This window comes from Haematobia irritans, chromosome 3 (genome assembly GCF_050003625.1).
Source record: "Haematobia irritans isolate KBUSLIRL chromosome 3, ASM5000362v1, whole genome shotgun sequence".
NCBI classification, from domain to species: Eukaryota; Metazoa; Arthropoda; class Insecta; order Diptera; family Muscidae; genus Haematobia; species Haematobia irritans.
In genome coordinates this window covers 208,194,713-208,208,797 of record NC_134399.1, presented here as the reverse complement: position 1 = coordinate 208,208,797, position 14,085 = coordinate 208,194,713, and the positions used below count along the sequence as shown (strand labels likewise).

Genomic DNA, 14,085 nt, shown 5'->3' with positions numbered 1-14,085 from the left:
CAAGTCTACGAGCGAACAGTAGACACGATGGCCTCTGTGGGGGAACAGTAGTCCCGAAGGTCTCTCTGGGGGAACAGCAGGCTTAAAGGTCTCTGTGGTGAAACAGTAGACCCGAAGATATTTGTGGTGGAGCAGTAGACCCGAAAACCTCTGTGGGCGAACAGTAGTCCCGAAGGCCTTTGAGGGGGAGTAGTAGATCCGATGGTGTCCCTAGGGGAACAGTAGGCCTGTGTGGTGAAACAGAAGCCCCGAAGTTCTCTGTGGTGAAACAGAAGCCACGACGACCTCCGTGGTTGAACAGTAGGCCCGAAAGCCTCTGTGGTGGAACAGTAGCTAGTCTACGAGCGAACAGTAGACCCGAAGGTCCCTGATGGAGAACAGTAGACCCGAAGGTCTCTCTTTGGGGGACAGTAGGCCTAAAGGTGTCTGTGGTGAAACAGTAGGCCAGAATATCATTGTGGTGGAGCAGTAGGCCCGAAGATCTCTGTGGTGGATCTGTATGCCCGAAGGTCTCTCTGGTATTATTTATTTCACGACTGGGATTAAATTCCTCAGATGATGCCAAAAATATAACCGAACCACGAGCAGAACGACTTGCAGTAGGCCAATTTCAAAAAATTCGTGTTATAAATTTCAAGAAAAAAATTTAAAACAATAAAGAAGAGCTCTATTTTAATTAAAATTTCCATATTTTAAAGAAATTTGTCCTTAAAATTGTGTAAATTGGGTGTTTTTCATAATCCAAAAAAAAAATCCATGATTGATAAAAATTTATAATCTTAAAATGGTCACCCTAAGATTTAATTAATCAGATCTTTTTTTAAGATGTTTTTTTTATTTTAATTTATGAATATGATTTGTTAAAAATAAAATTCTTGGTAAAACATATCAACAAAATGTGGTAAATTGATTAATAGAAAAAAAAATAATAATGCAAAAATAAAATGATTTTACAAAATTTTACAAAATATGATAGTCAGAGTAACCATGATAAGATTAAAGAAATGAGAGTGTTTTTTGTTTTTGTTGTTGTTAAAACAAAAAAAAAAAAAAACGAAATTTAAACCATTTCAAGTCAATTATTTATGAGGCTCTCGGAGTACTAGTGTAAGTGCCAAATCTAATGACAAGGCAAATCAAATTACTGGCAACAGCAATTTGTTTATAAAAACCCCTCCCAATTATGGCTATGAAAACAGTTAACAATTAGCAAGCGTTTAGATCAGAAGCGCTCGCAAAAAAAGACAACGGGAAGCAAAAAATCCCTCTATCACATAGGTGAGCTGAGAGAAAACGAGTTTTCGAACAAGTATGGGCCAATATAAAATGCATGGCCTTGTCATAGTGGTATTAGCTGTATTAGCCACATTTGTCATGGCCAAGAGAATAGGTAAGCTAGGGGATAAAATACAAAATTTGTCCTATTTTTTGTTTTTTGCTCACCCCTTGGTTTTGGTTTCACTTTCAGACGACATACATCCCCATTTATCGAAGAAGGTTAAGGCTGGACACACTACAAATATCAATGAGCTGGAACCGGATTATTGGTTCCGCAATGCTCAAAGTTACTTGGAGCAAAAGCTAAAACAGCAAACATATCTAAATCGGAATAAAGCCAAAAATGTGATACTCTTTTTGGGCGATGGCATGTCAGTGCAGACAATAACAGCAGTAAGATCCTATTTGGGTGATGCCTCCAGGCAAGTGGCATTTGAAAAATTTCCCTATGTAGGTCTATCGAAAACCTTCTGTGTGGACAAACAAGTTCCTGATTCGGCGTCAACAGCTACGGCCTATTTGACGGGGGTAAAGGGGAATTATGGCACGATAGGTGTTAATGCTCAAGTTCCACGCTATGATTGTAACCTAGGTCAAGATGAATCCTTGCATACCCAGAGTATAGCCAAATGGGCTCAAGATGCCGGTAAATGGACTGGTTTAGTTACCACAGCCAGAGTTACTCATGCCTCGCCGGCCTGGGTCTATGCCCATACAGCCCAACGGGAATGGGAAAATGATGCTAAAATCAAAGAAAATGAATGCGATCCAACAAAGAATGTTGACATAGCTCGGCAATTGATCGAATGGCCTGTGGGTTCCAACTTAAATGTCATCATGGGTGGTGGTAGAAGAAATTTCCTTAATGAATCCATGACGGATGAGACTGGCATATCTGGTAATCGTACCGATGGTCGTAATCTAATCGAAGAATGGCAAGCCCTAAAATTGGCCGAGAATAAAAAATGCTCATATATTTGGAATAAACGTGAATTGGAAAATTTAGATCTAGCAAATACCGATTATCTTTTGGGATTATTTTCACCCTCCCATTGTCCCTATCATGGTGATTTAGACCGTCAGAGTTTAACGAATGATATACCTTCACTGAGTGAAATGACCGAAACGGCCATTAGAGTCCTTGAGAAAGCTGATAAAGGATATTTTCTATTTGTCGAAGGAGCTAAAATCGACATGGCCCATCATGATACCAGAGCTAGACGTAGTATGGAAGATACCGCCGAATTTAATAGAGCCATAGAAATTGCCTTGAATTTAACTTCCATGGAGGATACGTTAATTGTGGTGACATCAGATCATTCGCATACAATGACCATTAATGGATATTCGGTAAGGAGATTTTTTTTTTGGAAATTACATTTTAAAGATTCATTGAAAAAGAGGGGAAACTTAACAAAATTTTATTTCTATAGAAACTTTTGCCAAAATTTAATTTCAATTTTATCAAATTTTTTTCTATAGAAAATTTTGTCAAAATCTTATTTCTCTAGAAAATTTTATCAAAATTTTATTTCTTTGGAAAATTTTGTCAAAATTTTGATTCTATAGAAAATTTTGTCAAAATTTTATTTCTATAGAAAATTTTGTCAAAATTCTATTTCTATAGAATATTGTGTCAAAATTTTAGGTCTATAGAACATTTTATTTCTATAGGAAATGTTGTCAAAATTCTATTTCTATAGAAATTTTATTTTTATAGAAAATTTTGTCAAAATTGTATTTCCATAGAAAATTGTAGCAAAATTATATTTCCATAAAAAATATTGAACAAAATGTTATTACTAAAATTTTGTCAACATTTTATTTCTATAGAAAATTTTGTTAAAATTTTATTTTTATAGAAAATGTTGTCAAAATTTTATTTATATAAAAAATTTGGTCAAAATTTTATTTCTATTGAAAATTTTGTCATAATATTATTTCTACAGAAAATTTTACCAAAATTTTATTTCTATAGAAAATTTTGTGCAAATTTTATTCCTATAGAAAAATTTGCCAACATTTTATTTCTATAGAAAAATTTGCCAACATTTTATTTCTATAGAAAATTTTGCCAACATTTTATTTCTACACAAAAATTTTAACAAAATTTTATTTCTAAAATTTTGGCAAATATTTATTTCTATAGAAAATTTTGTCAAAATTTTAGTTCCAAAGAAGATTATGACAACATTTAATTTCTAAAGAAAATTTTGTCAAAATCTTAGTTCTACAGAAAAGTATGACAAAATTTAATTTCTATAGAAAATTGTATCAAATTGTAGGTCTATAGAACAATTTATTTCTATTGCAAATTTTGGCACAATTTTATTTCTATAGAAAAAATTGTTAAAATTTTCATTTCTATAGAAAATTTGTTCAAAATTGTTATTTCTATCGAAAATTTTATCAAAATTTTATTTCTATGGAAAATTTTGTCAAAATGTTATTTCTATAAAAAATTTTATCAAAATTTTATTTCTATGGAAAATTTTGTCAAAATTTTATTTCTATAGAAAATCCTGTCAAAATTTTATTTCATAATTTCATTACTACAGAAAAATTTATCACCATTTTTTTTCTATAGAAAATTTTGTCAACATTTTATTTCTATAGAAAATTTTGTCAAATTTTTATTTCTATAGAAAATTTTGCGAAATTTTATTTCTATAGAAAATTTTGTTAAAATTTTATTTCTGTAGAAAAATTTTGTCAAAATTTTTGTTTTTATAGAAAATTTTGCCAAAATTTTATATCTGTAGAAAATTTTCTCAAAATATTTTTTCTATAGAAAATTTAGTCAAAATGCTATGTCTATACAAATTTTTGTCAAAATTTTATTTCTATAGAATATTGTGTCAAAATTTGATTTCTTAGAATATTGTGTCAAAATCTTATTTCTATAGAAAACTTTGTCAAAATTTCATTTCTATAGAAAATTTTGTCAAAATTTTATATCTATAGAAAATTTTGTCTAAATTTTATTTCTATAAAAAATTTTCTAAAAATTTTATTTCTATGGAAAATTATGATAACATTTCATTACTATAGAAAATTTTGTCAAAATTTTAGTTTTATATTTCTATAGAAATTTTAGTTCTATAGAAATTTTGTCGAAAATTTATTTCTAACGAATTTTTTTTTTCAAAATTTTATTTCTATAGAAAATTTTGTCAAAATTGTATTTCTATAGAAAATTTTAGCAAAATTATATTTCCATAAAAAATATTGAACAAAATTGTATTGCTAAAATTTTGTCAAAATTTGATTTCTATAGAAAATGTTGTAGATTTTTGTATAAAAAATTTTGTAAAAATTTTATTTCTATAGAAAATTTTGTAAAAATTTCTATAGAAAATCTTATTTCTACACAAAATTTAGTCAACATTTTATTTCTATAGAAAATTTTCTCAAAACTTTATTTCTATAGAAAATTTGCTAACATTTTATTTCTATAGAAAATTTTGTCAAAATTGTATTCCTAGAGAAAAAAACAGAAAATTTTTTCAAAATTTTATTTCTATAGAAAATTTTGTCAAAATTTTATTTCTACACAAAAATTTATTCAACATTTTATTTATATAGAAAATTTTGTTAAAATTTTATTTCTACACAAAAATTTAGTCAACATTTTATTTTTATAGAAAAGTTTGTCAAAATTTTATTTCTATAGAAAATTTTGTCAAAACTTTATTTCTATAGAAAAGTTTGTCAAAATTTTATTTCTATAGTATATTGTGTCAAAATTTTATTTCTATAAAAAATTTTCTGAACATTTTATTTCTATAGAAAATTATGACAAAATTTCATTACTATGGAAAATTTTGTCAATATTTTAGTTCTATAGAACATTTTATTTCTATAGAAAATTTAGTCAATATTCTATTTCTATAGAAATTTTATTTCTAAAGAAATTTTTTTCAAAATTTTATTTCTATAGAAAATTTTGTCAAAATTGTATTTCTTTAGAAAATTGTAGAAAAATTATATTTCCATAAAAAATATTGAATAAAAGTTTATTGCTAAAATTTTATCAACATTTGATTTCTATAGAAAATTCTGTCAAAATCTTATTTATATAGAAAATTTTGTCAAAATTTTATTTTGATTGAAAATTTTGTTAAAATTTTATTTCTAGAGAAAATTTTGTCAAAATTTTATTCCTATAGAAAATTTTGTCAAGATTTTATTTCTATAAAAAATTTTGTCAAAATTGTACTTCTGTAGAAAATGTTGTCCAATTTTATTGTCAACATTTTAGTTCTATAGAAAATTTTGCCAAAATTTTATTTCTATAGAAAATTTTGTCAAAATTTTATTTCTACACAAAAATTTATTCAACATTTTATTTATATAGAAAATTTTGTTAAAATTTTATTTCTACACAAAAATTTAGTCAACATTTTATTTCTATAGAAAAGTTTGTCAAAATTTTATTTCTATAGAAAATTTTGTCAAAACTTTATTTCTATAGAAAAGTTTGTCAAAATTTTATTTCTATAGAATATTGTGTCAAAATTTTATTTCTGTGGAAAATTTTGTCAAAATTTTATTTCTATAAAAAATTTTCTGAACATTTTATTTCTATAGAAAATTATGACAAAATTTCATTACTATAGAAAATTTTGTCAAAATTTTAGTTCTATAGAACATTTTATTTCTATAGAAAATTTTGTAAAAATTGTATTTCTTTAGAAAATTGTAGAAAAATTATATTTCCATAAAAAATATTGAATAAAAGTTTATTGCTAAAATTTTATCAACATTTGATTTCTATAGAAAATTTTGTCAAAATCTTATTTATATAGAAAATTTTGTCAAAATTTTATTTTGATAGAAAATTTTGTTAAAATTTTATTTCTAGAGAAAATTTTGTCAAAATTTTATTCCTATAGAAAATTTTGTCAAAATTTTATTTCTATAAAAAATTTTGTCAAAATTGTACTTCTGTAGAAAATGTTGTCCAATTTTATTGTCAACATTTTAGTTCTATAGAAAATTTGGCCAAAATTTTATTTCTATAGAAAATTTTGTCAAAATATTATTTCTATAGAAAATTTAGTCAAAATTTTATGTCTATAGAATATTGTGTCAAAATCTTATTTCTATAGAAAACTTTGTCAAAATTTTATTTCTATTGAAAATTTTTTCAACATTTTATTTCTATAGAAAGTTTTATCAATATTTTATTTCTATGGAAAATTTTGTCAAAATGTTATTTCTATAGAAAATTTTATCAAAATTTTATTCCTATGAGAAATTTTGTCAAAATTGTAGTTCTGTAGAAAATTTTATTTCTATAGAAAATTTTGTCAAAATTTTATTTCTATAGAAAATTTTGTAGAAATTTTATTTCTAAAGAATTTTTTTTTAAATTTTATTTCCATAGAAAATTTTGTCAAAATTGTATAGCTATAGAAAATTTTAGCAAAATTATATTTCCATAAAAAATATTGAACAAATTTTTATTGCAAAAAATTTGTCAAAATTTCATTTCTATAGAAAATGTTGTCAACATTTTAGTTCTATAGAATATTCTATTTCTATAGAAAATTTTGCCAAAATTTTGTTTCAATAGACAATTTTGTCGTAATTTTATTTCTAAAGATTTTTTTTTTCAAAATTTTATTTCTATAGAAAATTTTGTCAAAATTGTGTCAAAATTTTATTTCTATAGAAAAGTTTGTCAAAATTTTATTTCTTTAGAAAAATTTTTCAAAGTTTTATTTCTATAGAAAAATTTTTCAAAATTTTATTTCTGTAGAAATTTTTTCAAAATTTTATTTCTATAGAAAATTTTATCAAAATTTTATTTGTATGCAAAATTTTATTTCTATACAATTTTTGTTAGAATTCTGGCAACCGTCATCAGAAGTCCTTTAGACTTCTACGAATTCCTATTGAATCTAAATTTTAAGACAATGCCAGAATTTTTCATAAATTTTTAACTTATTATCTTTTTTTCTAGTCCCGCAATGCCGATATCTTAGGTCTCAATGAAGATCTAGCAGATGATGGTTTACCCTATACAATACTCTCCTATGCCAATGGTCCCGGCTATGAGAAAACTTTCTCCGCTAAAAAAGGCCGCAAAGATCTATCCGATAAAGATTTCACAGATCCCAGAAGAAAATATATGGCCACTGTACCATTAGAATCAGAGACCCATGGTGCCGATGATGTGGCCATATTTGCTAAAGGACCCATGGCTCATTACTTTAGTGGTAATTACTTGCAAACGCATATACCTATGCTTATGGCTAGAGCAGCAGAAATTGGACCATTTTTATCGAAATACTGAGATAAGATTAAATGGTGTTACACGGATAATTGAAGAAACAAATTTGTGATATTATTTTTTATGTTAAATTTTAAAGTATTTATTTCCAAGAAAAAAAAACGAAAATTCTTAAAAATTAAAAAATAAGTGTAAATAAAAAAGCCAATCTTGTGTTTTTTTTTTTATTTTTGTGAGTCAATGTCCTTAGGGATGGCATATCTGTGTATTTTGGACCAACAAAAGAAATGCACAAATTCTCAGAATTAATTTAATTTTTGTATAACCAATTTTGTGTTTTTTTCTTTTTTTGGGAGCAAACAAAAGATCCATATGAATTGAATTTCATATGCAGAAATCGTTAAGGACACAAGGAAAGAGAGAAAGTGTACTAAGTTCACAAAAGTGAAATGAAAAAATGGTGGAAAGCATTGTCGATAAAGGGCAAATTTATTATAAATTCGAAGAAGACAAGTTATGAAGTAAATTGAAATTTACATTAGAAATACTTACGAGCTTAATATCTTAAAACAAATACAAAATATTAACCCCAAAGGCCGATTCCTCAAAAAAATTTTTTTTCGAGGAAAAAAATTTTAATGTTGTTCTTAAAGAAGGACCATTAAAAAACTTCCAAAAATTCACTCCCAAAGATGTTCTTTATTTTCACTTCATAGGAAGTTATTTTAATAAAATTTTTTGTAACTCTTTTTTTTCTTATTTTTAATGGGTAAATTACCCAAATTTGTACAAATTATTTAAATTTTGTCGAAAAAAATGCTAAGTCCTTTCCTGAAAATTAGTGAATTTTTGAAACTATGTGAGATCAAACATCTCAGACAAGAATTAGAATACATTAAACATCATAAAAAATTATCAGATCAGACAATTTTTTAATTCATATCCAAAATTCTGAATTCGGAGCACAGGGTTAAGGACAAATTTCTTTAAAAAAATAAATTTTAATGAAATAAAAGTTCATATTCGTTGTAAAATTAAAGCAAAGAACTAAATTTTAATATTTTCTCTGAAAAAATATGCAGTTAGTCTATTTTGTATCTTATTTAAACATGTTTACTTCAGAAACATCAAAAAAACTCATTGAAATGAATACACAAAACCTTTCATAACATGGGAAACTATGGAATTGGATATCATTGGGACATGACTTAAACTGAAATAAAATAAATTCAAAATTGGAAGAAAAACACACGGACGCACAATGCAAATGAAAACTAAAAACGGTCTTTGGAATCACTATCATTGTCAAAGGGAAACGGAAGTAACAGCGACGCATATAAGTAGTACTCTGCGCCCCACTGTGGTCACAGTTTTAGTCCAATCGACTTCTAATTTGGCACACGTTTCTGTTTTTGGTCATAATGGAATCCTATTGATTTTGGAAGAAGTCGGTTCAGTTTTAGATATAACTCCCATATATATCTTCCGCCCGATTTAGACTCATATAAGCACAGAGACCAAAGTTTTACCCAGATTTACTTGAAACTTTGCACAGGAAGTAGAATTAAAGTTCTGGATATTTATTCCAATTTTGGTTGAAATCGGTTCAGATTTAAATATATATCCCATATATATCTTTCGCCCGATTTGCCCTCATATAACCACAGTGGTCAAAGCTGTAATCCAATTTACGTGAAATTTTGCACAATGAGTAGAATGAATATAGTAACTATGTACGTCAATTTTGGTTGAAATCGGTTCAGATTTAGATATAGCTCCCATATATATGTTTTTCCGATTTCGGCAAAAATGACCAAAATACCAACATTTTGTAAAATCGCCACTGCTAAGTGGAAAACTTGTAAGAATGACTAAAATTTTCCTATACTTCTGATCAGGGCTCTGGAACCGGAGTCGGAGTATTGGAGTCGGAGTCTGAAGATTTTGCTGAAGTCGGAGTCGTAAAAATTTTGCTCGACTCCGGCTCCGGCTAAACCGAATTTTTTAAAACACTTCACATTTTTGTAACTAAGCAAGTTTTTACGCAAATTAGTTTTCTTTGCGTTATTCATTCGATCAATGTACAGTATGATTGTAAATGAAAATCAACTTCCAATTACGGCTATCTTTTTATGTTTCCTAGAATGTTAGACTAGCATATGGGCTGGATCGATCCATTTTAATGTCCATATCAATTTATTTGAAATATTTCAAACAATCGAAATTATTTTTTTTTAATTTTATTTTAAGGCCATAACATATACATATGTGGAATATTGACAGAAAATTTTTTGTTTTTTATAGAAAATTTTGTCAAATTTTTTAGAAAATTTAGTCAAAATTTTATTTCTATAGAAAATTGAGTCAACATTTTGTTTCTATAGAATATTTTGCAAAATTTTATTTCTATAGGAAATTTTGCAAAATTTTGTTTGTTACACAAAATTTTTTTTCAAAATTTTATTTCTATTGATAATTTTATTTCTATAAAAATTTAAGTCAAAATTTTATTTCTTTAGCAAATTTTGCCAAAATTTTATAGAAATAGATTTTTTATTAGAAAATTTGGTCAATATTTTATTTCTATAGAAAATTTTGCCAAAATTTTATAGTAATAGATTTTTTATAAGAAAATTTGGTCAACATTTTATTTCTATAGAAAATTTTGTCAAAATTTTATTTCTGTAGAAAATTTTGTGAAAATTTTATTTCTATAGAAAATTTTGTCAAAATATATTTCTATAGAATAGTTTGGCAAAGTTTTATTTCTATAAAAATTGTTGTCAAATGTTCATTAAAAAAAAAAAAACAAGTATATACGGCCGTAAGTTCGGCCAGGCCGAATCTTATGTACCCTCCACCATTGATTGCGTAGAAACTTCTACGAAAGACTGTCATCCACAAATTTCAACTCACATGGATGTTAAATATCATATACTAACACCATGTACCAAATTTCAACCAGATCGGATGAATTTTGCTTCTCCAAAAGGCACCGGAGGTCAAATCTGGAGATCGATTTATATGGGAGCTATATATTATTATGGACTGATAGGAACCAAATTCCTGCATGGTTGTTGGATACCCTATACTAACATCACGTACTAAATTTCAACCGAATGGGAAGAATTTTGCTCTTCCAAGGTGCTCCGGAGGTCAAATCTGGAGATCGGTTTATATGGGGCCTATATATAATTACGGACCGATATCGACCAATTTTTGCATGGGTGTTTGAGGCCATATATTAACATCACGTACCAAATTTCAACTGAATCAGATGAATTTTGGTTTTCCAAGAGGCTCCGGAGGTCAAATCTGGTGATCGGTTTATATGGGGGCTATATATAATTAAGGACCGATATGGACCAATTTTTGCATGGTTGTTAGAGACCATATACTAACACCATGTACCAAATTTCAGCCGGATCGGAAGAAAATTGTTGCTCTTAGAGGCTCTGCAAGCCAAATCGAGGGATCGGTTTATATGGGGACTATATATAATTATGGACTGATGTGGACCAATTTTTGCATGGTTGTTAGAGACCATATACTAACACCATGTACCAAATTTCAGCCGGATCGGATGAAATTTGCTTCTCTTAGAGGCCTCGCAACCCAAATTTGGGGGTCCGTTTATATGGGGGCTATACGTAAAAGTGGACCGATATGGCCCATTTGCAATACCATCCGTTCTACATCAATAACAACTACTGGTGCCAAGTTTCAAGTCGATAGCTTGTTTTGTTCGGAAGTTAGCGTGATTTCAACAGACGGACGGACGGACGGACATGCTCAGTTCGACTCAGAATTTCACCACGACCCAGAATATATATACTTTATGGGGTCTTAGAGCAATATTTCGATGTGTTACAAACGGAATGACAAAGTTAATATACCCCCCATCCTATGGTGGAGGGTATAAAAATTGTCAAAATTTTATTTCTATAAAAACTTTTGTCAAAATTTAATTCCTATAGCAAATTTTGTCGAAATTTTATTTCTATAGAAAAGTTTGTCAAAATTTTGTTTCTGTAGAATATTTTGCAGAATTTAAAATTTAATTTCTATAGAAAATTTTGTCAAAATTTTATTTCTATAGAAAATTTTGTCAAAATTTTATTTCTGTATAAAATTTAGTCAAAATTGTGTTTCTGTAGAATATTTTCAGAATTTTAATTTCTATAAGAAAAAATTGTCAAATTTTATTTCTATAGCAAATTTTCTCAAAATTCTTTTTCTTACTGATGCTCACTGCTATAAAAAATGTGTTCAAAATTTTATTACTATAGAAATATTTTTTTCTATATAAAATTTGGTCAAAATTTTATTTCTATAGAAAATTTAGTCAAAATTTTGTTTCTATAGAATATTTTGCAAATAGAAAATTTTGCAAAATTTTGTTTGGTATACAATTTTTTTTCTAATTGTATTTCTATTGATAATTTTTTCAAACTTTTATTTCTATAAAATTTTTTGCCAAATTTTGTTTCTATAAAAATTTGAGATATTATCAATAATTTTGGTCCACAAATACATATACTGTTGGTATCTTCTCATATTATGATGGTTATTTATATCATTATTTTATTTATTAAACATTGCCCTAAATTTGAAATATAGAGTTCAATTGGCATCTAATGTGAAATTAAAACCTCGTTTTTGCACACATAAATAAATACGATACTTTATATCGATCCACTTTCGCTACCCCACAATAGAACTACAAATTAGTGGTATTAAAATGAGATTTAGTTATATCACCTGGAGTCGACTCCGGAGTCGGAGTCGAGCTGATGAAAAATGCTGGAGTCGGAGTCGAGCAAAATTGGCTCGACTCCACAGCCCTGCTAACAACCATGCAAAACTTGGTCCATATCGGTCCATAATTATATATAGCCCCTATATAATTCGATACCCAGATTTAACCTCCGGAACCTATTGGAGGAGCAAAGTATAGGGCCGCTAACAGTCATGCAAAAATTAGTCCATATCGGTCTATAGTTATATATTGCCGATGGCCAATCATACAAAAATTGGTCCAAATCGCCAAAAATAATCTACCAAAATTTTATTTCTATATGAAATTTTGTCAAAATTGTATTACTGTAGAAAGTTGTGTCAAAATTTTATTTCTATAGAAAATTTTGTCTAAATTTTTTTTCTATAGAAAATTTTGTCAAAATTTTATTTCTATAGAAAATTTTCTCAAAATTTTATTTCTATGGAAAATTTTGTCAAACTGAATTAAATACGTATGTAATCGGCCTTTTTTGTTTAATATATACTCCGAGTGGACTAACTTACAATTTAGAAGACGATGTTAAGAAGTTTTAATATACCTTGTCATCGGCAAGTGTTACCGCAACCCAAGTAATTCGATTGTGGATGACAGTCTTTAGTAGAAGTTTCTACGCAATGGTGGAGGGTACATAAAATTCGGCCTGGCCGAACTTACGGCCGTATATACTTGATATAGTTCATTTATCGAACGTACGCAAATAATTATTGTAGTCAAAAAACTTTCCCAAAAAATAATAATTTCGTGAATTAAATAGAATTAAATTGGCTTTAGGCCATGTTGAGATAACTTTTTTGAATGTATTTTCACACTAAGCTTGGTTGTAATATTCTCTGTTATCATCTCTTTTATTAAAAAAACAAGTATATACGGCCGTAAGTTCGGCCAGGCCGAATCTTATGTACCCTCCACCATGGATTGCGTAGAAACTTCTACGTAAGACTGTCATCCACAAATTTCAATTCACATGGTTGTTCAATATCATATAAAGGGTGATTCTTTTGAGGTTAGGATTTTCATGCATTAGTATTTGACAGATCACGTGGGATTTCAGACATGGTGTCAAAGAGAAAGATGCTCAGTATGCTTTGACATTTCATCATGAATAGACTTACTAACGAGCCACAACGTCGAATTTTCAGTGAATGGGCCCTAGAAAAGTTGGCAGAAAATCCGCTTTTTTATCGACAAATTTTGTTCAGCGATGAGGCTCATTTCTGGTTGAATGGCTACGTAAATAAGCAAAATTGCCGCATTTGGAGTGAAGAGCAACCAGAAGCCGTTCAAGAACTGCCCATGCATCCCGAAAAATGCACTGTTTGGTGTGGTTTGTACGCTGGTGGAATCATTGGACCGTATTTTTTCAAAGATGCTGTTGGACGCAACGTTACGGTGAATGGCGATCGCTATCGTTCGATGCTAACAAACTTTTTGTTGCCAAAAATGGAAGAACTGAACTTGGTTGACATGTGGTTTCAACAAGATGGCGCTACATGCCACACAGCTCGCGATTCTATGGCCATTTTGAGGGAAAACTTCGGAGAACAATTCATCTCAAGAAATGGACCGGTAAGTTGGCCACCAAGATCATGCGATTTGACGCCTTTAGACTATTTTTTGTGGGGCTACGTCAAGTCTAAAGTCTACAGAAATAAGCCAGCAACTATTCCAGCTTTGGAAGACAACATTTCCGAAGAAATTCGGGCTATTCCGGCCGAAATGCTCGAAAAAGTTGCCCAAAATTGGACTTTCCGAATGGACCACCTAAGAC

General features: G+C 28.5%; 2 protein-coding genes across 4 annotated transcripts in view; one reads left to right on the top strand and one right to left on the bottom strand.

The window, feature by feature from the left end:
* LOC142231792 (3',5'-cyclic-AMP phosphodiesterase-like) overlaps nucleotides 1–14,085 on the bottom strand; it is a 769,719-nt gene that overhangs the window by 637,438 nt on the left and 118,196 nt on the right. The window lies entirely within an intron of this gene.
* LOC142231780 (membrane-bound alkaline phosphatase-like) lies at nucleotides 1,211–7,724 on the top strand. Its single transcript, XM_075302411.1, has 3 exons — nucleotides 1,211–1,390; nucleotides 1,469–2,628; nucleotides 7,247–7,724. The coding sequence occupies exons 1-3, from the start codon at nucleotides 1,312–1,314 to the stop codon at nucleotides 7,577–7,579; spliced, it is 1,572 nt and encodes a 523-aa protein (XP_075158526.1). The 5' UTR covers nucleotides 1,211–1,311; the 3' UTR covers nucleotides 7,580–7,724.

Bases quoted from the DNA above. Each gene is read 5' to 3' on its own strand.
- LOC142231780 (XM_075302411.1), top strand. From the start codon at position 1,312: ATGGGCCAATATAAAATGCATGGCCTTGTCATAGTGGTATTAGCTGTA. The intron at 1,391-1,468 runs GTAAGCTAGGGG...TTTCACTTTCAG, and splicing joins TGTCATGGCCAAGAGAATAG to ACGACATACATCCCCATTTA. The intron at 2,629-7,246 runs GTAAGGAGATTT...CTTTTTTTCTAG, and splicing joins TGACCATTAATGGATATTCG to TCCCGCAATGCCGATATCTT.